This window comes from Myodes glareolus, chromosome 3 (genome assembly GCF_982192425.1).
Source record: "Myodes glareolus chromosome 3, mMyoGla1.1, whole genome shotgun sequence".
In the NCBI taxonomy this organism is placed as follows: Eukaryota; Metazoa; Chordata; class Mammalia; order Rodentia; family Cricetidae; genus Myodes; species Myodes glareolus.
In genome coordinates, this window is record NC_142028.1 from 31,193,901 (window position 1) to 31,218,188 (window position 24,288).

Genomic DNA, 24,288 nt, shown 5'->3' on the forward strand with positions numbered 1-24,288 from the left:
TCTTTTCTTTTTAGCAGAAATATTATTTAGTATTTTTTTCAAGATGTGTGTGCTGGCTAGTTTTTTGTGAACTTAATATAAGCTAGAGTCATTTTGGAAGAGGGAACCTCAGTTGAGAAAATGTCTTTACCAGATTCCCTTTGGAACCTGTGATGCTTTCTCTTAATTGATGTGGGAAGACCTAGCTCACTGTGGGCAGTACCACTCCTGCTCTGATTTTTCTGGCTGTTATAAAGAAACAGACTGAGCAAAGCATGAGGATCAGGCCAGTAGTCAGCACCCCTCCATAGCCTGTGTATCAGCTCCTGCCTCCATGTTTCTGCCTCAGTGGTGCACTGTGATGTGGAACTGTAAGCTAAAGCAAACCTTTTCCTTCCCAAGTTGTTTTTGGTGTTGGTGTTTTGTCACAGCCATGGAAACCCTAAGACAGTACTTGTATGTTTATCACATCTTGAAACCCTTCATCCTGCTCATACTATTATTGATTTGCAAGGAAATGAAGACTTTTGTATTAGTTCCTTTTCTCGTTGTTGTGACCTGCTACCTGAGAGGAAACACCTAAGGGAGGAGGGCTTCTTTTGCCTCACGGCTCTTGATTGTGGCCAATATCTTATTCTAATGAGCGCCCCCCCCCCCCCCGCAGGGTTTCTCTGTGTAACAGCCCTGACTGTCCTGAAACTAGTTCTATTGACCAGGCTGGCCTTGAACTCGCCTCTGCCTCCTGGGTACTGGGATTAAAGGCATGTATCACCACTGCCACCCAGCTTTCCCTTTTAGTTACAGGTTTAAAGATAGCCTATTTAATATACATTGCTGGCAAAATGGAATGTCAACATGCAGAAGAATGAAATTAGATATTTTTCACTGTATAATCATCTCTTACTGTATAACAATTAGCTTAAATTTGGTCAAGGACCTAATTTAAAACCTGAGATGATTTGGGCATGGATGTGTACATCTTTAATCTCAGTACTCAGAAGACAGAGACAGATGGATCTCAATGAGTTTGAGGTAAGCCTGGTCTACATAGAGAGTTTCAGGCTGGCCAGAGCAATACAATGAGACTCTGTCTCAAAAATAAATGTAACAAAAATTCAAGCCTGAAATGGTGTTACTGCTGAAGGAACATATAGAGATTATACTTTTGGAAAGAGTCATGAGCAAGAATTTTCTGAGTATAGAACAAAGGAAGTAGCAAAGGAGGTGATTCTAAGAATCGACAAATGAAATTATAAAGCTTGTCACATTGGGAAAAAAAACAGTCAACAGAGCAAACAGACAGTCCACAAAATGGGAGAAAATTTTTACCAGCTATACTGCAAACAACAGATAATAAAATTAGAATATATAAAGAGGTACAGATTCCTAACTGTCAATCAGTAAATGAGCTAATAACTGAGTAGATAGTTCTTAAAAGAAATACGGAAATTAATGGTGACATGAACATTAAATATTTTTTAAAGTGCCTACCATCTTTTGCCTTTAGGCAAATGCAAATTGTAACTGCTTTGAGTCTGCATCTTGCCCCACTCAGAATGACTATCATCAAGAAAACAAATCACAGCAAATGCCGACAACAGTGTGGTGAAATGGAACCATTATTTACTGCTGGGAGTGAAAACTGTACGTTTAGATGGAAGTAAATATGGAGGCTTCCTAAAAACTAAAAGAACTATCACATGACCTTACTCTACCAGGTTTGCGCATACACCCAAAGCCTCCACATCCGACCACAGAAATACTTTGACATTCGTGTTTTTTTTTTTTTTTTGCTGTGTTTACAGTAACAAGGAAATGGATTCAGCTTAGATGTTCATTGATAAATGACTAGATAAAGAAAATATGGTCCTTATATATGCACAATAATTTTTTATTCATCTGCAAAGAAAAATGAAGTTGGCAGGAAAATTGACAAAAATAGAAAATATGTATTAAGTGTGGTGATCCAGGTTCGGAAAGAGAAATATGTGTTCTCTTTCATCTGCTGAGCCCAGCTTCTAATTGTTAAATGTAATCATGTAGGTGGGAGTAGGCGCCGAAGAGCCAGGAAACTGGAAGGAGCTGGCTCCTGAGATGAGCAAAAAGAATCTGTAAGGAGGGAGTACGGGGAGTAAAGTAGACCGGATATCCTATGGAAGAGGAAGTCAGGGAGATACTGTTGCCGAGGGGACTTGGGGGATTGAGGAGTGGCCTGGGCGGGAGGAGAATCAACCCAAACCAATTAGTTATGAAAATGCCCTAAGGAAAACTGTATTTTGTAGGTTAAATTTTAAAAAGTTACTGTAAAAAAATAGATTTTGTTCCTGTATAGAGAAATGTGAAATTTCTATGTTGATGTTTTTTATATTTTCTTTTTAATCATGTGTATAGTGTGTATTTTTGAGTGTGTTTGTGCACAGACAATGCTTGTTCTATACTGCTGAGTCAACTCTCCAGCCCCTTTATATTGCTCTTATATTCAGTCGTCTGGTTTTATGCTTAATTATACAACGGTTTTCATAATTTCTCACATTTTCCTCATACAATCTTTGGGTAAGGATTTATTTATTCACTTCTACTTTGTATTAGCTTTTATTTATTTATCTTACCGCATTGGTTAGCCCTTCTGTAAGAATTTAGCTTGATGGTGATAGCAGATGCCCCAGTTCTGATTTTAAAGTGGGTTCTTCTAAAATTTGTCCAGTTTCTTTTTGGGCTCTTTCCCCTCTTCTAAAATAGTTGGCAGTAGGTGGGGTTTTTGGGTGGGGTTGGGGAAGCAGTACTTATAATAAAGTGAAACTTTCTCAACTGTAGCCTGAAGTGGGGGTGTTGCCTTGTGTGTCACTGAAGGAATTGCCTCTGAGTAGAGCTAATGAAGTCGACACATCACTAGTTCTGTCTTCCTTCTCCAAAATAGTAATTGCCCTGCCACAGTTAAGTGTGTGTAAGCTTTAATTTACATTACTTCTGATCTCAGTGAATTGATAATGTTAAAGAGACAGAGGAATAACCACACTTAGAAATCATTCTCCTCTTGAATTTAGCTTTTGATAGATTTCTGTTTTGGACTCAGTAGCTGAGGCTGGTTTCAATTCTTCTGCCTCCCAGAGATGAAATTATAGGGGTGAACCAACACTCTTAGTTTAACTTCTAACATTTTTTTTACAGGCTTTCTCTGAGAACTGTTTGTATTTTGAGCAATAGGCTTTCGGGAATCAGCATTTCCATGCATCTTTTTATTGAGACCACTAACATCCAACTGCTATTAAATATTAATTTGAAATCTGTTGCTGGCACTTAAATGAATTTTGAAAATTACATTCATACATTGTAACACGTGTGCCTGCTTGTTGGTGTTTCTGTCCTACCCAGTTCTCACAGCCAGTAACCCCCAAAGGAATTATACAGAGGTCTACATAACTTATAAACTGATTGGCCCATTAACTCAGGCTTCATACTATCTTTTATAACTTACGTTAACCCATTATTCTTATCTATGTTAGCCACATGGCTCAATACCTTTATCAGTGGGGCAGGTCACATCCTGCTTCTTCCATGATCTGGGCAGGACTGCGGAAAGAGCTTCCATTTTCCCAGAATACTCCTAATCTCATTGCCCCACCTCTACTTCCTGTCTGGTTTTCCTGCCTATACTTCCTGCCTGGCTATCAGCCAATCAGCATTTATTTAAAATATAATTGACAGAATATAGAACTGTCCCACACCAATACATTAAAATATCTGGTAGTTTATTTGTAATTTTATCCATGTTAAAAAACATAACCAATGATTTTTAGAGCTTGACTATTACCAGAAATAAAATTTACTGCTTGCTAAGCAAATGATACCAAAATCAGAGGCTAAAAGGAAAAGGCTATTTGTCTTTATATGAAAGCTAACCAAACAAAACAACATAAACCTAGTCTGGAGTCAGGGCATAGCTAGGTGGTAGAATATTGGCCTATCATGAGCAAATCCTAGGTTTGATCCCTAGTACTATAAATGTGTGTGTGCGTGTGTGTGCGCGCGCGTGCGTGTACGTGTGTGCGCATGCGCGTACACACACACACACGCGCGCGCGCGCGCGCACACACACACACACACACACACACACGCGCGCGCGCGCACACACACAATAAAGTCATCATAAGTGATCTGAGGAGACAGTTCAGTGGGTAATGGTGCTGCTGCCAAACTGCTGGTGTTGGGTTTGATTTCCAGAACAATATGGTAAAAGAAGAGAACTGACTCTTGAAAGTTGTCTTCTGACCTCCACACTTGTACCATAGCTGGCGCCCACATATATGCTCATGCACAGAGTAAGTAAAAATGTTATAAAAATCATAAGTAGTGCTAAGTGACAAATGACACAATTGGAAAGATTTGTGGCATACACAGAAAATGAAAGTTTATTTTGCTTATGTTATGTAAAGAATCACATCCCTACTAGAATACTTGTATCTTAGCTACTTTTCGGTTGCCGTGATAAAATACCCCAACAGTAGCAATGTTAAAAGGGGAGGGTTTACTTTGGCTTACAATTTTAGGTGTAGTGAAACAGCTGGTCAGGTTGTTCCCAAGTTGGGAAACAGAGAGAGATACATGTCTGTGCTAGTCTAGCTTTCTCCTTTGTCTAGTTTAGAACTGAAGCCTAGGGACTGGCGCCCTCACTTGCAGTATGGGTCTATTTGCCTCAGTTAACCTCATTAGTGACCTTACAGGTGTGCCTGCTGTCTTGTCTCCTAGATGGTTCCAGATCACTGCAAGCTGACAGTTAACATGGTCACTTCTCAGTAAAATTGAAATGGTATACCAAAGAATTGCATTCACTCAAAGAATGTAATGTTATTTTGCCAGAGATTGGGAAAAAGGAAATATGGAGAGTTACTTATCAGTGTCCATAAATTTCCAGTGAATCAAGATGAATAAGCAGTAGAGAGAGATCAAGTATAGCATTGTTTGTACCTGCGGTCAGCAACAGCATTTTAGTCCTTAAAGTTCTCATGAAGATAGGGTTTAGGTTAAGTAGTTTTACTTTTTGATTCGTATGTATCATTTTTGCCTTTAACTTGAGATACTCCTACCTTAGTCCAGTCCTCCAAATGCTGATATGTAGGTATATACTATTATGCCTGATTTTGGTGTTTGTATGTGCATTCATGAGTTTGTGTGGATGTATGTGATGATACTGAAGGTTAAATTATAATTAAAGTTATATATAACCACTCATTAAATACTAGTACTTGCTAATTAATGTTTACAATAATTAAAAGTCATCTTGTGTTTTGAAATATTTTCATATTTTGAGATAAATTTTGTTTTTATTCCTGATGAAATAGTCTTCTCTGTCCCTTTAAGATACCTTCTATTAAATTTTGAGATTATGGCTTTTTTATTGTGGCTTATAAAAGTAAAGGACTGCCATACTTATTTCCTGGTGGAAATAAGCACAATTTAAATTGCTGATAATTGTGGATTATTACCATAATTTTAAAATTTGAATTAAGAGAGAATAAGGTGAATACTAATTTGCTGAATGCAGATTTCTGAGAACCCTTACAGCTATTTTTAGCTGCCTGCAAGCTGCTCTGTCTTTGCTAATTGAGGGGAAAGCTGATTTTGGGTGTTTTTTGTGATGTTCCCAGCACATGCAGATGACGATCCAGGCTCTCCAGGATGAGTTGCGGATTCAGAGGGACTTGAATCAGCTGTTTCAGCAGGACAGTAGCAGCAGGACTGGAGAGCCTTGTGTGGCAGAGCTGACGGAGGAGAACTTCCAGCGGCTGCACACCGAGCACGAGCGGCAAGCCAAAGAGCTCTTTCTTCTGCGGAAGACCCTGGAAGAGATGGAGCTGCGAATTGAAACGCAAAAGCAAACCCTAAGTGCTCGGGATGAGTCCATTAAGAAGCTTCTGGAGATGTTACAGAGCAAAGGGCTTTCTGCCAAAGCTACAGAGGAAGACCATGAAAGAACACGACGACTGGCAGAGGCAGAGATGCACGTCCACCACCTAGAAAGTCTTTTGGAGCAAAAGGAAAAAGAGAATAATATGTTGAGAGAGGTGAGTGACTACCTTTTCTGTTACAATTTTCTGATTGTCTTTTTCCCTTATTAATCAGAATCCTGACCTAGATAAATTTATGTGCTCTGCTGTGCTGCTGACTCTGAAATTCATCTTTTGTGTTTTAGCGCTTCACTGATTTTTTTCTTTTTGAATGGAATGACATCATCTGGCATATATGTTACTCATTAACATACCTACTCCTGTAACCCTACATGTGATTCCTAGGGGCTTCTGAGTCACTGGAGGGATGTAGGATTGTTTTAATTTGTTACTTGCTTCTCTATTTGTTCATAGAGACAGACAGCAAAACCAGAATCAGGAGAGCAGCTAACTACTGCTCAATTAAAAAATACTAGTAACAGACAGTGCAGTGCTACCTCAGTTCACCTTTGCTGGTGAAGCTTAAGCAGTAATGAATGTTTGCCTGTGGTTTCCCTGGAAACGTCTGCCTTGCTGTGAAAGATATGTGTTAAAAATCATTTGTCATGGAGGTGTAGCCAGAGGTGTGATAAAGATGTTCTGATGGAAGCTCAACCCCAGGCCCCCTCCTCCATCTCTCTCTGAACCCTGATGCAACTTAGAAAGCCCAGCAAAGAATGACCCCACCCCCAGAGATGCTCAAGACCATTCCCACAGGGTATTTGAACTGGCCCCCCAGAAAACAGACACATGGTTTTTCAGTCTTTTTTCCATCTCCTCTCTGGCGGGGGTGGGGGGTGGGGTGGGGCAGGCTGGAAAATCATCCGGGAGCATTTTATCCTTTAAACCTGGACTTTTTCTAATTCTGTTTGGTTTGGTCTGATTTGGATGACTGCATTGGCAGAGAGGCTTATGGGGTGCAGAAATCAATAGAGACACATTGCTTTAGAGGAAGCCGACTTGGTCTGGCTGTGATTAGATCTCACTTTCTGAGGCAATGTCATTTTAAGGAAGTGTAAAGGAAGAATTCATCTCACCTGGAGCTTTTTAAAAGCTGCAATAGATTTTATGAATCTTGTATCTTAGGGTTTCTACTGCTATGATTAACCTCCATGACCAAAAGCAACTTGGGGAGAAAAGGGTTTATTTTATTTACAGTTTATATCACAGTTCATCACTGAGGGAAGCCAGGATAGAAACTCAAGCAGAGCAGGAACCAGGGGGGCAAGAGCTTATGCAGAGGCCATGGAGGCGTGCTGCTTACTTTCTTGCTTCCTATGGCTTCCCTGGTGTTACAGGCACATACTGCCATAACCAGCTAACTTTCACATTTTGATGGGGGTCAGGTGGGGATCCTCATTGATAGGATGAGTCTGAATAATTCTTTTTAACATGATTTGAGAGGAAGGAAAATAAAAAACAAACAAACATATTCAACTGGGCAATGGTGGCGTACACCTTTATCCCAGCACTTGGGAGACAAGGCAGGCAGATCCATGAGTTGGAGGCCAGTCTGGTCTACATAGTGAGTTACAGAATAGCTAAGGCCATACAGAGAAATCTTATGCTGAAAAAACAAAACAAAAAACTGACACTCTTTAAAAGTAAAAATGCCAGGTGTATGTAAGGAAAAATTCTGGAACAGACATAAACTTGGGTATGTCTTCTTTACAACTATAATTTCCTGCTTTAGGAATTCTAAATTTTTTGTGGCTTCTGAATATTTCAGCCTATCCCAGTAGTTTAGGAATTAATAAATGCCAAATAATCAAGGGCTATGGGAAGCTACATTTTTTGGGGGGGGCTGTGAACAATTAGAAATATATCAAGCTCAAAAATACTGAAAAAAAAACCTGAGGTTTAGGTAACTGTTTTTTTTTAAATAATAAGTTATATAAATAAATTTTGTACATGATATATATAGGAAAATATATTCCCTTGTGAATATACCACCAAACAGTTCAAGGCTGCCATTTGTAGCATAATATCTATAGGAAATATAGTCATGGTACTAAAAATTGTTTGAGGGCAAGTGGACACAGTGCCTTTGGAAATGCTTATTTATTTTCTTACTTTCTTCATGACTTAGCTCACACGTCAATTCTGCAGTGAAGTTTTCATGTATATGTGTTGCATGTACATGTAGTAGAAGTGACATATCACTGAAATCATACACATGTATTTCTTCAATGTTTACTTGCCATTTTACACTGAGGTTATACACTTTCTGTCATTGTTTAGGTTAGTATAACAAAAATACTATAGATGCTTGTTTCATGCTTCATAGTTCTGAAGACTAGGAGTCCAAGACCAGGGGTCACCAGTGCCAGGTGAGGACACACTTCTTACTTTTGGACAGCACTCTTCCTGATATGTCAGTTCCAAGAAAGAGTGAGAGAATCCCTTGGGGTCCTTTTCATAAAGAATGAGATTGTCCTTAAAACCTAATTAGTAAGCAAAGAACCCACCTTCTAATAATGTTTTGTTGGGGATATAGGATTTGAGCATATGAGTTGGAGTGTCCAAATCACTTTTCCTTTTTGAGGCAGACTCTTACTAAGTAACTATGGCTGTCCTTGGACACCTCTCCTCCCAAAACCTCAAGGTTTCTAGATACAATATTATATATACATTTTTACTACCGGACCAAATAAATGCCTAATAAAATAAAAACTGAATAATGGTTTTATAGTCTGGTAAAGTAGCAAACAGTACAATGAATGTATATTAGCATTCTGCTTACTAGTGAAGTTCTGTACTGAAGTTGGGAAGAGGTAGGGATGGTTGTGCTAAATGGTGTTTAACAGTGTGGTAGTCTGAATGTAACTGACCTAGATAATCTTGTAGAGGGTGACACTATTAGGAGTTGTGGCTTTGTTTGAGTGGGTGTGGCCTTATTGGAGGAAGTGTGTCACTGTGGGGGTGGCTTTTGAGCTCTCCTATGCTCAGGAATCTGCCCAGTGAGTCAATTAACTTCCTGTTCCCTGTTAGATGTAGGTCTCCACATCTGCCTGCATGCCTCTGTGCTCCCTACCATGATGATAATGGACTGAAACTCTGAAACTGTAAGCAAGCCACCCCAATCAAATGTTTTCTTTCTATGAGTTGCTGTGGTCATGATGTCTCTTCACAGCAATAGAAACCCTGACTAAAGCAGACAGCAGTCTTGAAGTTTATCTGTTTATCCCAATTAGAGAAGGGAATGAAGGAAATCATATCAGTAATGGAAAGGATGGGGCTCAATTTTTATTATTGCAGAAATAATATTTAGATGTCATTTCCTTTAAATTTATCAATTTACTGTATCTATACTGGGAATTCTCTGGAAACTCTGGGAAGACTTATGTAGGTAGGTCAGTGGATTTTTAATCCATTGGTGGTGTATCTCTGTAATACCAGGACTTGGAGACACTGATAGAATTTGAAGTTTAAGGCCAGTGTGACCAAGGAAAACAGAATAGAATCTGGAGATAATGCAGTGTTAAGTATATGATGAATATTTTGAGACAATAGCCATCATTTAAAAAATACCTAGTTATGTAAAATTAAGTTCTAGATGAAGTAAAGAATTACTTAAGGGGCTGGAGAGATGGCTCAATTGTTTAAGAGCACTGCCTGCTCTTCCAAAGGTCCTGAGTTCAATTCCCGGCAACCACATAGTGGCTCACAACCATCTGTAGTGAGATCTGGTGCCCTCTTCTGGCCTCCAAGCATACATGCAGGCAGAATACTGAGAATACTGTATACATAAAAAATAAATAAATCTTTAAAAAAAAAACTACTTAAAAAGAGACCCTAGAAGAAAACATAAACAAAACCTTTATTAAATCTAATCTTTAACATGAAAGACTCCTTGCTATAGCAAGAACATTAATAAATTAAACATGTATATTAGAAGATATAATTTACAAAGATAAAGTGATACCCCAGGGCATAGATTTTAACATGTGCCTTAACCTTACCTACAGACTAGTTTCTAAAGCAGTAAGAGGTTAGAGGCGCTTGCTCCTACTTTCTCTTTCATTTATTCCCTTACCCAACAATTATTAATTAAGTCCTTAGCATGTATTTGATCTTATACATCAAATGGAGATAAATTTTTATGGCCCGTGTCCCTCTAAGACTCCCAGCTTTGAACTGCATTGGTTTTACAGTGGAGAGTGCTTCCTGTACTCTCATTCGGCACGTGCAGCGTGGTATGCCTTGCAGTCCCGGCTTCTCAGACTTGGTAAATGACAACAGTAAAAGAACATTTGTGATACCACCATTACAATCTTCTGTTTCATTTATGACCATGATTCTGTATACTCCACCAAAATAATAACTAAAAATTTGATTAAGTACTATCTTTTTGTGTTGAAGTTTTATTGTTGTTTGAACTTAGATTTTCTGTTGGTAATGGAATTATATCATTGCTTGACTTGCTATATTTTGTGCAATGCTGTCCCTTTTTTATGTTAGATGAGTGAGGACATCTGTTGGACAAGCAGTAAATTATGTGCCATATTTGCTTAGTGCTTTGGTCTTGAATACTTAGAGAAAGCTTTTGAGAACTAGATTATGATTGTCAATATCTTGGTAGAAGATATTGAAGTTGGCTGTGAAATTTAAAGAAAATCTTTTTTCCTGTGTGTACAAAGCATTGCAACTCAACTACATATTTAAGACCTTTTTGCCTCTTTTTGTGTTGTTTTTCTTTGTTTGTTTGTATTTTGTTTTTTGAGAAGGGTTCTGGCTAGTTGTATCAATTCATGCCAGGCTACGTGTTCTTGTAATGAATTAAACATTCTATTTGGCTGTTTGTTTTGTTTCCTATAATGTTTTAATTCAGATCTTGTTAGTATGGATTTTCACCTGTTAGGGTTTATAAAAATGTTTGAGATTAAAAGTGATAATAGCTGTATAGATTCTAGGCTGTGAATTCTGAATTTTTGGCTAGCATATTTGACAAGTGCCTGTGAGCTTTCTTGGCAGTTTAAGTTGTAAGAATAAAAAAACAATAGAGATGTATAGAGAAACAACCACTGGACTGGGGATGTATCTTAGTTGATTTAATCTTAGCACTGCATAAACCCCTGGGAGGTGCAGGCAGGAGGATTAGGAATACAAAGGTCAGTTGTGTCTACATAGGGAATTCAAGGCTACCCTAGTCTTTATGAGATCTTGTCTTGTAATAGAAGATAACAGAAGCAACAATTAATAGGAGGAATTAGAATGAAAAATAATCCCAATATTAATGTTTGATGTTTTGTAGTGATTTTGGAAAATGAGAACAGTACATACCTTGCTTATTCAGATATTTCCTCCTACTCTTGTTTTTTCTTTAAAATTTATTTATTTTTTACTTTATGTGCATTGGCATCTTGCCTGCATGTATGTCTGTGTGAAGGTGTCGAATCCTCTGGAACTGGAGTTACAGTTGTGAGCTGCCATATGGGTGCGGGAAATCGAACCCTGGTCCTCTGGAAGAGCCGCCAGTGTTTTAACCACTGAGCCATCTCTGCAAGCCCTATTCTTTTTTTTTTTTTTTTTTTTTTTAAATTGTGTCTGTTTCCTCACATTTCCACTTTGTCAAGAAGATAGGTTTTCTCAGTATAAAGTAGCTGCCAGAGATGGCAAAGGGCTGTGGGCCCACACTGTTGGATGAGAGACAGTACCAAACAGGTAGTTAGGAGCCTTTCTGTTTCCTTTCCTTTCTCCTTTCCTTTCTGTCTCTTCTGTGAATGCAGTACGGTAATCTAGAATTTGTGTGGATGATTGACTCTGTGAGGGGACTTCAGAAACATTTGGCCTAAGAGCAATGAGAGCTGAAACCCAAAATTTGAAAAAAGAGAAACATCAGACTTTTAATTGCTACTTTCAGTCATAAATGCTACTTTCTTTCAGTCATATTGATAAAAATCAGCATATTTTTATGGCATTGGGGATTGAACTTAAGGCCTTGCACATGCTAGACGAAGGACTGTACTGTTGAATTAATATACATTATTCTTATAATTATTATTTTATGGTTATAGATAGTGAACCTAGGGTCTGATACATGCCAGGCAAGTAGTGTACCATTGAGCTATTTCTCCAGCCTATTTCTTTTAAATGAAGGAATCTACTGAAGAAAAGGAACATAAATTGTTCCTAATTTGTTTTCAAGCTTCAGGTTACCCATTCTTTGATAAATTACAGGAGATAACATATTTCTTATTTACACTAGAAACTGTGACATTAGTAAAAAATTCAAATAATTCAATCCATATATATATACACACACAAATATTTTTATGTACATATATATACATAATATTATATATTTATGTATATATAATGTTCTGTTGAAAGCTTCACCCAGCTTCTGACATCCATATTCCATATCTGGGCTGTTCTGATGGACCCCAAAACCCCTTCCCCATCTCTTTCCAAACCCTGCTGCATTTCAGAAAGTCCACCAAAGGATGACTCCTTCACCAGAGATGCTCAAGACCACTCCCACAGGGTACTTAAACTGCCCCCCAGAGAACAGACACGTGGTTTTCTGGTCTTCCTTTCCTGTCTTCTCTCTGGAGGGCTAGAAAATCACCCAGGAGTGTTTTATCCATTAAACCTGAGCTGTTTCTAATTTGGTTTGATTTGGTCTGATTTGGATTGCTGCATGACAGAGAGACTTATTGGGGTGTAGGAACTTTTAACATAATTCTTAAAATTATGAATTTTGATTTTACTTATTAAATTTATTTAATATTACCATATTAAATAATATTTTAAATATGGGTAATAATATAATATACCCATATATATAATATATATTAATTATAATAATAATATATTACCCATATTTATTAAATTAAAATATATATTTATATAAAAGATAGTCTCACCGTTTAGACAGGCAGGCTTTGAACTCAGATTCTCCTGCCTCTTGAGTGTTGAAGTTCAAGGCATGAGCCACCATGCCCAGCTTGTACCCATAATTTATTTTTCTTTGCCCTCTTCTCATCATATTGTACCCCCTCTTTCCTCCTTTTCTTTTCCAATTCCTTTCTCTTCTCCTATCCCCTTTCCCTTCTCCCCTTGGCCTCTCTTCCTTTCCTCTGACCCTCTCCTTCCCCCCTTCTTTCTCCCTTTCCTCCCCCGTTTTCTCTTTTCTTTCCTTCTCCCCCTCCCTTCCTCTCCCCTCTTTTTTCTGTCCTTTTTCCTCCCATCTTTCTCCTCTCCCTGTCTTCTGCCCTTCCCTTTTCTTTTGCTTTCCTTCACTTGTCTTTCCCCTTCTTGCCCTGACTCCTGTTTTTTGTCATGTCCTGTCTGGTTTCTCCATATAGTCCAGTCAAATTCTCAATACTCTTGTCTCTTGTCTCAGCTTCATTACTGCTGGAATTACATCATTATGCCCAAGCCCAGGGTGTGTGTAAGTGTGTTTGTATTGTGTTGTGTATGTGTATTCATAAAAGCCAGCCTTAGGTGTTGTTCCTCAGGAGCTGTAGCCTTCTTTTCTTTTGTTTTTGTTTTTGTTTTTGTTTTTGACGGGTTTCTCTTTGTAGCCCTGGTTGTCCTGGCACTCACTCTGTGTAGACTAGGCTGGCCTCAAACAGAGATCTGCCTGCCTCTGCCTCCTGAGTGCTGGGATTAAAGGTGTGCACCACCATGCCCAGCTTCTTTGTCTTTTGAGAAAGCTTTTCACTGAACTGGACTTGCCTAGCTGGCTAGAATCATATGGGTTCTGGGGATTTCAGCTGGATCCTTATGCTCGCAGGAGGACTGTACTAACTGAGCTGTCTCCTGTGCCCAAGTTGTATTTTATTTACATGATTTTCTTTTACATGCGTTTACATGTACATGTTTTTACATTTCAACCAATAGGGATGAAATGAAGTGAGCAAATAGTGCATTCTTCTTCTTATACTTGTTTGAATAGTTATTTGCTCCATTTCCAGAGCTTCGCCCATTATTTATAGGATATGAGCCAGAGGCTTGATATGCTCACTGAAAACAGGGAGATTATCAGCCCACTGAATGCAAGATATGTTTACAGTGAGGTTTAATGTGAAGGCCCAGGATTAGAAATTTGCTGAGAGGATTTCAGATAGCTCCTCCATAGGAAAGCTTTGTGCTTGTGAGTGAGCTAGAGTGCAGTCTAGCCATTCCTTTTTATACATGTGGAAGGATCTTTAAAATTCAGATAGTTTTATTTTTCTTTACTTTTCTTTGCCTACATGCTAGGGGTTAAAAATAAAATTATAGTAGTTTACCACAGAATGGAACATTTTGAAATTACTTGTTTAGAATTAGGTAATGGGGAAGAGATTTCATTAAATTAGTTGAATTGTGAAGTATTTCAAAGAAATTCAACTTAAGTATCTTGAAGGACAAAAGTACTAAGTAATAAATGTAAGTATAGATTTTAGCCTTTTATTATATGTGAAAATTGTTTATAGTTAATGTAGTTCATTTTGTTTATATAATCCAAAATCTTACACTTATTTGTTGAGCAAACATCTTTAGAAGTCTCTACTGTGTACTCAATGAGCAACTGTGTACAGTGTAGGAAACAGATTTATGGTGAACAAGCTATTGCTAGTGTGTTTGTTTTAATTCAGTGGAAGATTAATCTGGACTGAATAGATGAACTTAATAGATTCTAAAAGTTGAAGACATAATATAGAAAGTGCAGTGAATCAGGGCTGGGGGTGTAGCTCAGTGGAAGAGTCATTGCTTAACATATGCAAGTCCCTGAGGTTAACTCCAGCACCTCAGAATAGTAGTATCAGCAGTTATGCAGCTTAAAGAATTGTGAGCTGTTTTCTTCTCACCTTCACCTGGGTACATAGAGGGAACTTTAATAGTCACCCAGAGATCCCATGTAGCATCACTGTCAGAGGCTCTTTTTTCCTCTAAGAACAACATGATCTTGACTTTCTTGATCACTCATTTGTTTTTTACTAAATTTACTATGTTTATATTAATAATATTAAAACATTATTACACTTATCTATTGTTCTGCCGGATTCTCTGACAGATGGTGAGTGTCGCAACTCAGCCCTCCCCCCCTGGTCCCTGGGGAGAAACACACCCACTGAGTTGGGAGTCTGGCAAAGCAGGAACTCATTGAATGGTATGAAGCAGGGACTTATATAGGGTTGTGATGGGGGTGGAGAAGCCTGGGATGGGCCAAGGCAGAGAAAGGAACAAGGACCAATAATACTCTGCTAGGCTAGAGGTGGCTGGGCAGAGGTGGGTCTAGGTTGGGTAGCCAGAGACAGGTCTCCAAACTCTAGCTAGGCTCAGGAAGTTACAATAGGCCTCAGGCCAACTCAAGTTAGACTCAGGAAATTAACTGGGCCTCACGCCTGGGCCTCCTGAGGCCCAACAAGATTAATATTATTTTTAATGCCAATAAATTTCATGACTTTTATTCTTTTAAAAAAGTTTAATTAATTTTTTTGGAGACAGTTTTCTATGGTCCATTTTGCGTTGAATTCACTATTCAACTGGAAGAACTGGAGACTGAATTCTTGAACGTCTCACCTTCCTGCCTCCTGTATTTTATGCAGTTCTAGGAATCCAGCATCAGCTGAGGACTGCCCATGGCTTTATGTGTACTAGTTAGGTACTCTGCCGTCTGAGCTGTATCTTCAACTCTGTTATTTTCAAGACATTTTAAAATTTTTAATTGTAGATTAAATCTTCCATATGCAATTAAGCTACTTCTTAGGTTATTGCTAGAATAATAATTTAATCCTATTTGTAATTTCTGTATATGTGTTGATTAAATACACTCATATGCACAAAATAATTAAATATTTTTAAAAAAAAGAGATGACAAGACAGTGTTTCATTAGGGAAGACACCAGAACTTGGACACTCCATAATTATGTGCCCATTGTGTCCACCCTGTAATAAATTACTAGACAATTACTAGATACACAAAGCAGAGGAATAAACCTATTTTAGGAGACAGGCATTCATTTATTCTTTTGATGAAGACCAAAAAAATTTAAAACAATATCCTGGTATGATAATTTTAGTCCTACTATCTTTAGTGTATATCTATAAACCACATAGACATTTTCTTGTTTAAACATAATGACATCACAGCTAATACATTTAAGAGACATCTGAGCTATTAGCCGATGAAGGTAAAGTGTTCATCTTGCATGGAGGATGAGAGAGAGTTCAACAGCTCAGCATATTTGGGGAACAGCTAGGTGTCGTGATATTTTGTTCGTGTTTTAATAAATAAAGCTTCCCTGAAGATCAAAGTGCAGAGCTAAACCACTAGAGGCCAGGCAGTGGTGGCACACACCTTTAATCCCAGGACTCAAGACCTTAAAAGAGAAATAGAGCTTACACAAAGGTGATTCTAGCCAGTACTTGGGCTCCCATGCCTTTAACCCCAGCATTAGGGAGGTAAAGACAGGAGTGATATGACTGGGCAGAGAGAGGAATATAAGGAGGAGAAGACAAAGAGCTCACTGGAGTTTGAGGTTTGAGGGAGACACAGTGTTGTCTAGGCAGTCTGAGGATCGCCCCTTTGGTCTGAGTGTTGATAGAGGTAAAAAGTCTCTCTAGTGGCTGACTGCTCTGCTTCTCTGACCTTCAGCTTTAACCCCTATATCTGACTCTGGGTTTTGATTAATTAAGACCAACTAGAATTCGTGCTATAGCTAGGTGTCCAGTATGACTGAAGTATAGTGATGATAGGAGGTTTTATAGTCTCTCAAGAGAACATGTCAGGCTGGGCGGTGGTGGCGCACGCCTTTAATCCCAGCACTTGGGAGGCAGAGGCAGGCGGATCTCTGTGAGTTCGAGGCCAGCCTGGTCTACAAGAGTTCCAGGACAGGCACCAAAAACTACAGAGAAACCCTGTCTCAAAAATCAAAAAAAAAAAAAAAAAGTCATCTGAGGAGCCTTGACAGGTGTGATAGTTTGAATGTAATTGGCCCCCATAATCTCATAGGGAGTGCACTATTAGGAGGTGTGGCTTTGTTGGTGTGGCCATGGCCTTGTTGGAGGAAGTGTGCCACTGTGCGGGTGGGCTTTGAGGTTTCATATGCTTAGGATACTGCCCAGCGAGTTAGTCAACTTCCTGTTGCCTGAAAGATGTAGGACTCTGAGGTATTCCTCCAGCACCATGTCTGTCTGCATGCCACACCATCGTGATAATGAACTGAACCTCTGAAAGTGTAAGTGAACTCCTCAATTAAATATTTTCCTTATAATAGTTGCAGTAATCATGATGTCTCTTCACTGTAATAGAAATCTAATGAAGTCAACAGGGTTTTGAGTGTGGGAGTGACTAGATTAACTTTTTTTTTTTTTTGAGACAGGGCCTCTCTGTGTAGCCCTGACTGTCTTGGAACTCACTCTCTAGACCAGGCTGGCCTCAAACTCAGAGATTTGCTTGCCTCAGCCTCCTGATTGCTGGGATTGAAGGCGTGAGCCGTCACCACTTGCTGATCAACTTGGTTTTTAAAGAAGTTCTATTGAGAACATGCAGTAAGGGAGGCAAAATGTAGGAAGTTGTTAATGAGAGGTGTGACATGTGCCGCCTCTGCCTGACTAGATTTTGGTATGTTTTGAAGGCACATTTAAGTAGATTTTCTGCCTTTGGCTTATGGGAACCTAGAAAGTGTGAATGTCCGCATGTGGTGCAGGTTTAAAATGCTGTTGGAGTCTAGCTTTGGGAACATAGCCTTTTGTCTTAGGGTTTCTGTTGCTGGGAAGTGATACCATGACCATGGCAACACTTATAAAGGAAGACATTTGATTGGGACGGCTCACAATTCAGCGGTTTGGTCCATTGTTATCATGGTGGGATATGGTATGCAGGCAGGCTGACATGGTGCTGAAAAGAGAGCCAAGTGTTCTACATCTGAATCTGAAGGCAGCAGAAAGAGAATAAACCAGTGGATCGGGCGTGGGCATCTGAAACCTCAAAGCCCACTGCCAGGGACATGCTTCCTCCATCAAGGCTGTGCCTACTCCAGCAAGGCCACACTTCCTAGTAGTGCCATTCCCCATGAGCCTATAGGAGCCATTTTCATTCAAACCACCACACTAATACACTAATACACACTAATACTAATAGTGGCATTTCTAAACTAAAACTGAAACCAGAAGTGCACTAAAAAAAATTAGAGTATAGTGTAAAAAACTTTTTGAAATGTTTGTTACCTATTTTGTGATTATCTACTTGGATACTTAAAGTTAGTAGAGAGAGTAGTGTATATTAATAAAGACTAAGTCTGCCTATCCCTAAGTGCTTGAGCCAGAACTTTTTCAGGTTGTGGGGTTTTTTGGAGTTTGGAATATTTTCATAGACTTTAGCAGCTGGGCATTTCTAAACTAAAACTGAAACCAGAAGTGCACTAAAAAAAATTAGAGTATAGTATAAAAAACTTTTTGAAAGGGTTTTTGTTCTGTAAGAATTTTTTAATGATTTATTTATTTATTATGTATACAGTGTTCTTTCTGCATGTCTGTCTACAGACCAGAAAAGGGCACCAGATCTCATTGCAGATGGTTGTGAGCCACCACGTGGTTGCTGGGAATTGAACTCAGTACCTCTGGAAGAATAGTCAGTGCTCTTAACCTCTGAGAAATTTCTCCAACCTGTTCTGTAAGAATTTTAAGAGAAGTTAATCTATGAGCTTCCTCATCAGGCAACAGTGAGTGAGTTAGGTGAAAGACATAACCAAAATATGAAATCATGGTCATTTTCATTATTTTTAACGTTCGTATGGAGTACTGCACTCTGCCCTCCTGTCTAGGGTTGCCTCAGGTGTATTAGTAATCCAGAGATACCCAGACATCTGACAAGAGAATCGTCTGAGGTTGTCTAGAACTTCTGAGTGATCCTTGAAGACTGTTAATATTCTCCCTCACTATCAACTTATTTATTATTTATTTAAAACCAGGCTGGTGTCACACTCACAGAGATCTGCCTGCCTCTGTTTCCCTTCATGACTTGTTCAGCCTGCTTTCTTATAGAACCCAGGAACACCAGCCTGGTGTGGCCCCATCCAAATGGGCTGGGCCCTTCTACATCAATCACTTAAGAAAATGCCTTATACTAGTGGTTCTCAACCTGCAGGTACCAACCCCTTTTTGGAGGTTCATGACCCTTTCACAGAGGTTGTATATCAGATATTTATATTATGATTCATAACAGTAACAAAATTACTGTTATGAAGTAGCAACGAAATAATTTTATGGTTGGGTTCATCACAACATGAGGAACTGTGTGCTAAAGGGTTGCAGTGTTAGGAAGATTGAAAACCATTGCCCTTTAGGCTTCCCTACAGCCTGATCTAATGGAGGTATTTTCTCAATTGAGGTTCTCTTATCTCCATTGACCCTAGCTTATGTCAAGTTGGCATAAAACTAGCCAGCACAACTGACTCTTATTAGTTTGACATACAGACACACACATCACTGTTCACCCCCAAGAGCACACTTAATTATTTTTATCTTTATTAATAAAGATAGCACAATGTGCATCATTTTACAAGCTTAGGTTCCACAGTTGTAAAAATTCAAATACTTTAAAAGTTCAGTCTTTTCATAGTATCCAGTCTCTTTTAAAAAAGAATGCCGGAACTAAAGGCATGTGTCACCATGTCTGGCCTCATTCCTTCCTATCTTAAACTCCTTAAACATTGGATTAAAAAAGAAAGCTGTCATGACATTTTCTGATTTTTGAGCTACTTGGAAACTTGTCTAAGAGACCTTTTCTTCTTCCCTGGAGTTGCACTGGAGGTGATCATCATAGGAAGCGAGGCACCTGGTGCTCTAGAGGTGGGTGCTGCAGTTAACAGATACCGTCATAACTCTGCATAGTGGGCTGGGGGTGATGGCCTTTATTCCTTCTTCTTAAAAAGGGTTTTTTTCAGCACACACATTTAATCCCAGCGCTTGGAGGCAGAGGCAGGTGAATCTCTGTGAGCTTGAGGCCAGCTTAGTTTCCAGAGTGAATTCCAGGACAGCCAGAGCTATATAGAGACACCCTGTCTTGAAAAACTAAACAAACAAAAAAGGGGGGGGGTCTTTCCTAATCCCCCTTTAGATCATTTGCAGTTTTGGTTTCACGTCTTACTGATGTGTCAGCCTAGTGATGTGTGGTAGTTTCTCTTATTGTAGTTGTTGGTATTATTATGACTAATTTTAAACAACCAGCTGTTCGGAACCAGGGATCCTCCAGAGTGTGTGCTGAATCAGTCAGAGTGCACTCTGAATTCCCTGATCCACAGGTAAAGGTCTGTGATAAAGAAAGGGTCCACCTACCACAAAAGTTAGCTTAGTTATTTTTAACATCTCCTGAGAATACCAGGACTTGGGAGGCAGATGCCGAGGATCTGGTGGATCTTTGAGTTCAAAGCCAGCCAGGTATACATCGTGAGCTCCAGGGCAGCCAGAGCTACAAAGTGAGACCGAAAAATGACATGAACATAGGAAGGCAGCCACTGACTCCCTTCTGCTTCTGTTTAGGAGATGCACCGGAGATTTGAGAATGCCCCTGATTCTGCCAAAACAAAAGCCTTGCAAACTGTCATTGAGATGAAGGTAAGTGAAAATCTCATGAAGAATCTCGGGGTCACCTTTCATTCTTTAATGGGTAGCCTCCTTGCACGTGTAGAGAGTTACGGTATGATACTTTGCTCAATTGGAAGATCAAGAGAAACTGTAAGGCTAATGAAAGAACACCCTAACAGGATTTTCAGTTTCTTTTCAGTTGTTGGACATAATTCAAATGAGACAAAAAGAGTTGTCTAGCATTTCTTTAAATCAAATGTCAGATTTCTTAGAGAAGAGAGGGGATTATTAGGCAAGAAGAAGGAAACCTAGTCAGGAGGGAGGATGATAAGAAAAGTAATAGGGGTAAACAGGATCAAATTATGTTCATACATGTACAAAATGGCACAATAAGGCTGGTTATTTTATGTAATTAACATCTGCCAATGAAAAGAGGAATTATGGAAAACAACTTCTTGGCCTGCAGAGATAACTATCAGTAATATGTTTGCTGGGCATCTGAGCTGGATCCTTAGAGTCTATGTAGAAAAGCTGAGCTTGTTGGCACATGCTTATGACTTCAGCATTGGGGAGACAGCAACAGGGAGGGAGCTCCCGGGGACTTGCTGGCTGACTAACCTCTCCTACTTGGTAGGCTCCAGGCAAGTGAGACACTTTGTCTCATAAAGCAGGGTGGATAGTGCTTAAGGAGCAACATTGGAGCTTGTCTTTTGGTCTGTACAGGCATACACAGGTATATCACCCACATCAACATGCTTGCCCAGTGCACACAGACAGAAAAAGAAAACTTAATGTTAGGATCCCATAATTCTCTTAAAGTTGATAAGCCAACTTTTTTGTTGTTGTTGTGTTGTTTTCTTTTGGAGACAGGGTTTCTCTGTGTAGCCTTGGCTGTCCTGACACTAACTTGCTTTGTAGACCAGGCTGACCTTGAATTCACAGAGATCCGCCTGCCTCTGCCTCCCAAGTGCTGGGATTATAGCCGCCACTGCCTGGTATACTTCCTTTATTTTTAAGAACAAAATTTGCCAAAACCTAAGTCTCAGTAATCACCATTTTCCAGTTGTGTCTTTAGTAAGAGCTGTGCTGTAAGAAGGAAGTATATAGCTCACCTTGCACCTGAGAGCACCCTGCAGGTGCCGTGGCTAGGGATAACCATTGTTCAGTATGCAGTATAAGTGCTCCGTGCCTAATTCCACTTTTCATATATATTTGATGGCGGATATTATTAAAAGTAATGCATTTTATCTGCTTAATCAAGAACATTCTTTAAGATTTTAGTTATTTATCCTTTTCTTCATTGCCAGTTTATCCCCCTAAAGAATGTCATGACGACTACTGCTACTTAGTGCCGCTGTCCTGCTTGTACTCAGGCACTTTGTCCATTGTTTCTTATCAGTGCAACTGTCAACACATTGGACATATCCAGTGATAACTCTAAGATTATTGCAAAAATAGCTTTAGCCCTGTAGACTCTATGTCTAGAGGACCCTTAATTGAAAAGATAGTATTTTGAAAAACTGCTTTAGACTAGCCATTAGAAATCTCTAGGAGTTTTAAGAGTTTGCTTTCTGAGTTAAACTCCTTTGATTTAAAATCTAGCTACATCTTATCAGATAAGTGACAAAAAGCAAGTTCCTAACCTCTCTATGGCTTTCTCAGATTTATTTTTAAAAAAAGTCTGTTAATTCAGTGTTTAATTTGATGTTCATTGGTTAAAACCTGTAAAATGCTTTGGACAGGGCCTTGCACATAGCTAACAACTGATGTTAGGTGGTGTTGCTAGTATTTTTACTAGTCTTCTGATTTCCTTTGTTGTTGTGACAAGCTGGCTTAGGGTTCCATGGTATAGCTCACAGTTGCAGGAAAGTCAGAGGCAGAAACTTGAGACAGCTGGTCACATTGTATCTGTAGCCAAGAGCAGAGAGAAATAAATGGTGCTATTGCAGTCTGCTGGCTTGTTGTATCCAGCTTTCTTCTATGTTACACAGTTTAGGGCCCAGTGCCTGAATTGGTGCCACCCAGGTTCAGGGTGAGTCTCCCATCCTACCTCAATGCAATCCATCCATACAGTTCCTGCAAAGGCCGAACTGATCTAGACAGTTCCTTATCGAGACTTTTCCAGGTGATTCTTGGTTGTAGCCTGTTACTATTTAAAATTAACCATCACATATGGTCCTCCTTTCCTTTTCTTGTGTCATAGGCTGGTTTTGAACTTTGCCATCTTCCTTTATTATAGGCATGTGCTACCATATCTCTGTTTTATGTTCTTTCTTACAAAAGCTCATTTAGTTCTACCTGCTTTCTTTAACTTCTTTATACTACATAAGAAGCTTGGTATTATAGCTTTGTATTATAGCTCACTTTTGTGTGTGTGTGTGTGTGTGTGTGTGTGTGTGTGTGTGTGTGTGTGTGTTCATGTGTTTTTGAGCTAAGGTCTTAGTTTAGCCTTGGCTGGCAACAATACAATTTGACTGACAATGATAAAACTTTGCTCACAGGATGCATATTTTCTTTTTCAGTAGGGTAAGGAGTTATCAAACAAAATTCAAATTACTAGTTTTTGGTCTCTTTAACAAGCTTGAATATAATCTTATAAGGGGCCTTTGGAATGGTTTAATTTTATGGCTTTCCCTTAGCCACACAACGTAGTTTATTTGTGCATGTTATTTCCTGATTCCCTTTGGTGTCTAAGGATAAAACACATGTTTATACATGGGTTTGTGTTGTCTGTTTGTTTGTTTGTTTTAAACTTTCAATCTCACAGATCAGGGATATATAGTTTTGTTAATTGGCAGTGGTGGGCATATTTCAAGTTTTGCCAAGCTTGTATTGTAAAATGAGATTTTGTCAACAAGAAGGGTCAGGTGGATGCTATGTTGGTTATTTTTCTCACTGCTAGAACAATACACCTGGCAAAAGTAACGTAAAAAAGGATGGGTTTATTTTGGATGTGGCTTGAGGGTAGAGTCCATGGGGTGAGGTGAGGCAGTAGGAGTGTGAGGCATCTGGTCAATTTGTGTTCACAGTTAGGATGCAGAGAGATGTGAGTGTTGCTGCCCCACTGGCTTTCTCCTTTTTTTTTTTTTTTAACTTTTGTTTCCTCTATGGTCTTGAGAATAGTGGGGTTTTTAAATTTTTTTTAAAAAATACAATGTTTTCTCATTTACATTGCTATTCCTATTCCCACTCCCTCCCCTTCTCCTTCTCTACCCTTTCCCTCATCCCACCCCCCATCCACACCTCAGAAAGGGTAAGGCTTCCCCTGGGGAGTCAAAAAGTCAGACATATCATTTCAAGATAGGCCCAAGGCCCTCCCCCTATATCTAGTCTGAGCAAGGTATCCCTTCAAAGAGAACATACTCCAAGACACCAGTTCAAGCACTAGGGATAAATCCTGGTCCCACTGCCAATGGCCACACAGACTGTCCAAGCCTCACAATTGTTCCCCACGTTTAGTGGGGCTTTTGGTCCTATAAAGGTCCTCCCTCCCTCCTGCTATTTGTTCAGAGTCAGTGAGCTCTCACTAACTCAGGTCAGCTTTTTCTGTGGGTATCACAACTCAGACCCAGATAGACTAACATGGTATGTACTCACTCATAAGTGGATATTAGACCTAAAGCAAAGGATAACCAGCATATTTATAGTCCATGATTCCAGAGAAGCTAGGTAACAAGGAGAACCCTAAGAGAGACATACGTGGATCCGCCAGGAGGGGAAACAGACAAGATCTCCTGAGAAAATTGGGAGTGTGTGGGTAGAGAAGGGAGGGTGGAAGGTGAAGGGGAGAAGAGGGGAGGGAGGA

General features: G+C 39.3%; 1 protein-coding gene across 9 annotated transcripts in view; it reads left to right on the forward strand.

Annotated features, from left to right (window-relative positions):
* Erc1 (ELKS/RAB6-interacting/CAST family member 1) overlaps positions 1–24,288 on the forward strand; it is a 361,368-nt gene that overhangs the window by 52,453 nt on the left and 284,627 nt on the right. For all 9 annotated transcript variants that reach the window (XM_087904327.1, XM_087904329.1, XM_087904324.1 and 6 more), the window contains exons 3-4: positions 5,625–6,041; positions 20,439–20,513. In XM_087904327.1, coding sequence (XP_087760453.1) covers positions 5,625–6,041; positions 20,439–20,513 — 492 coding nt within the window. The remainder of the gene's footprint in view (positions 1–5,624; positions 6,042–20,438; positions 20,514–24,288) is intronic.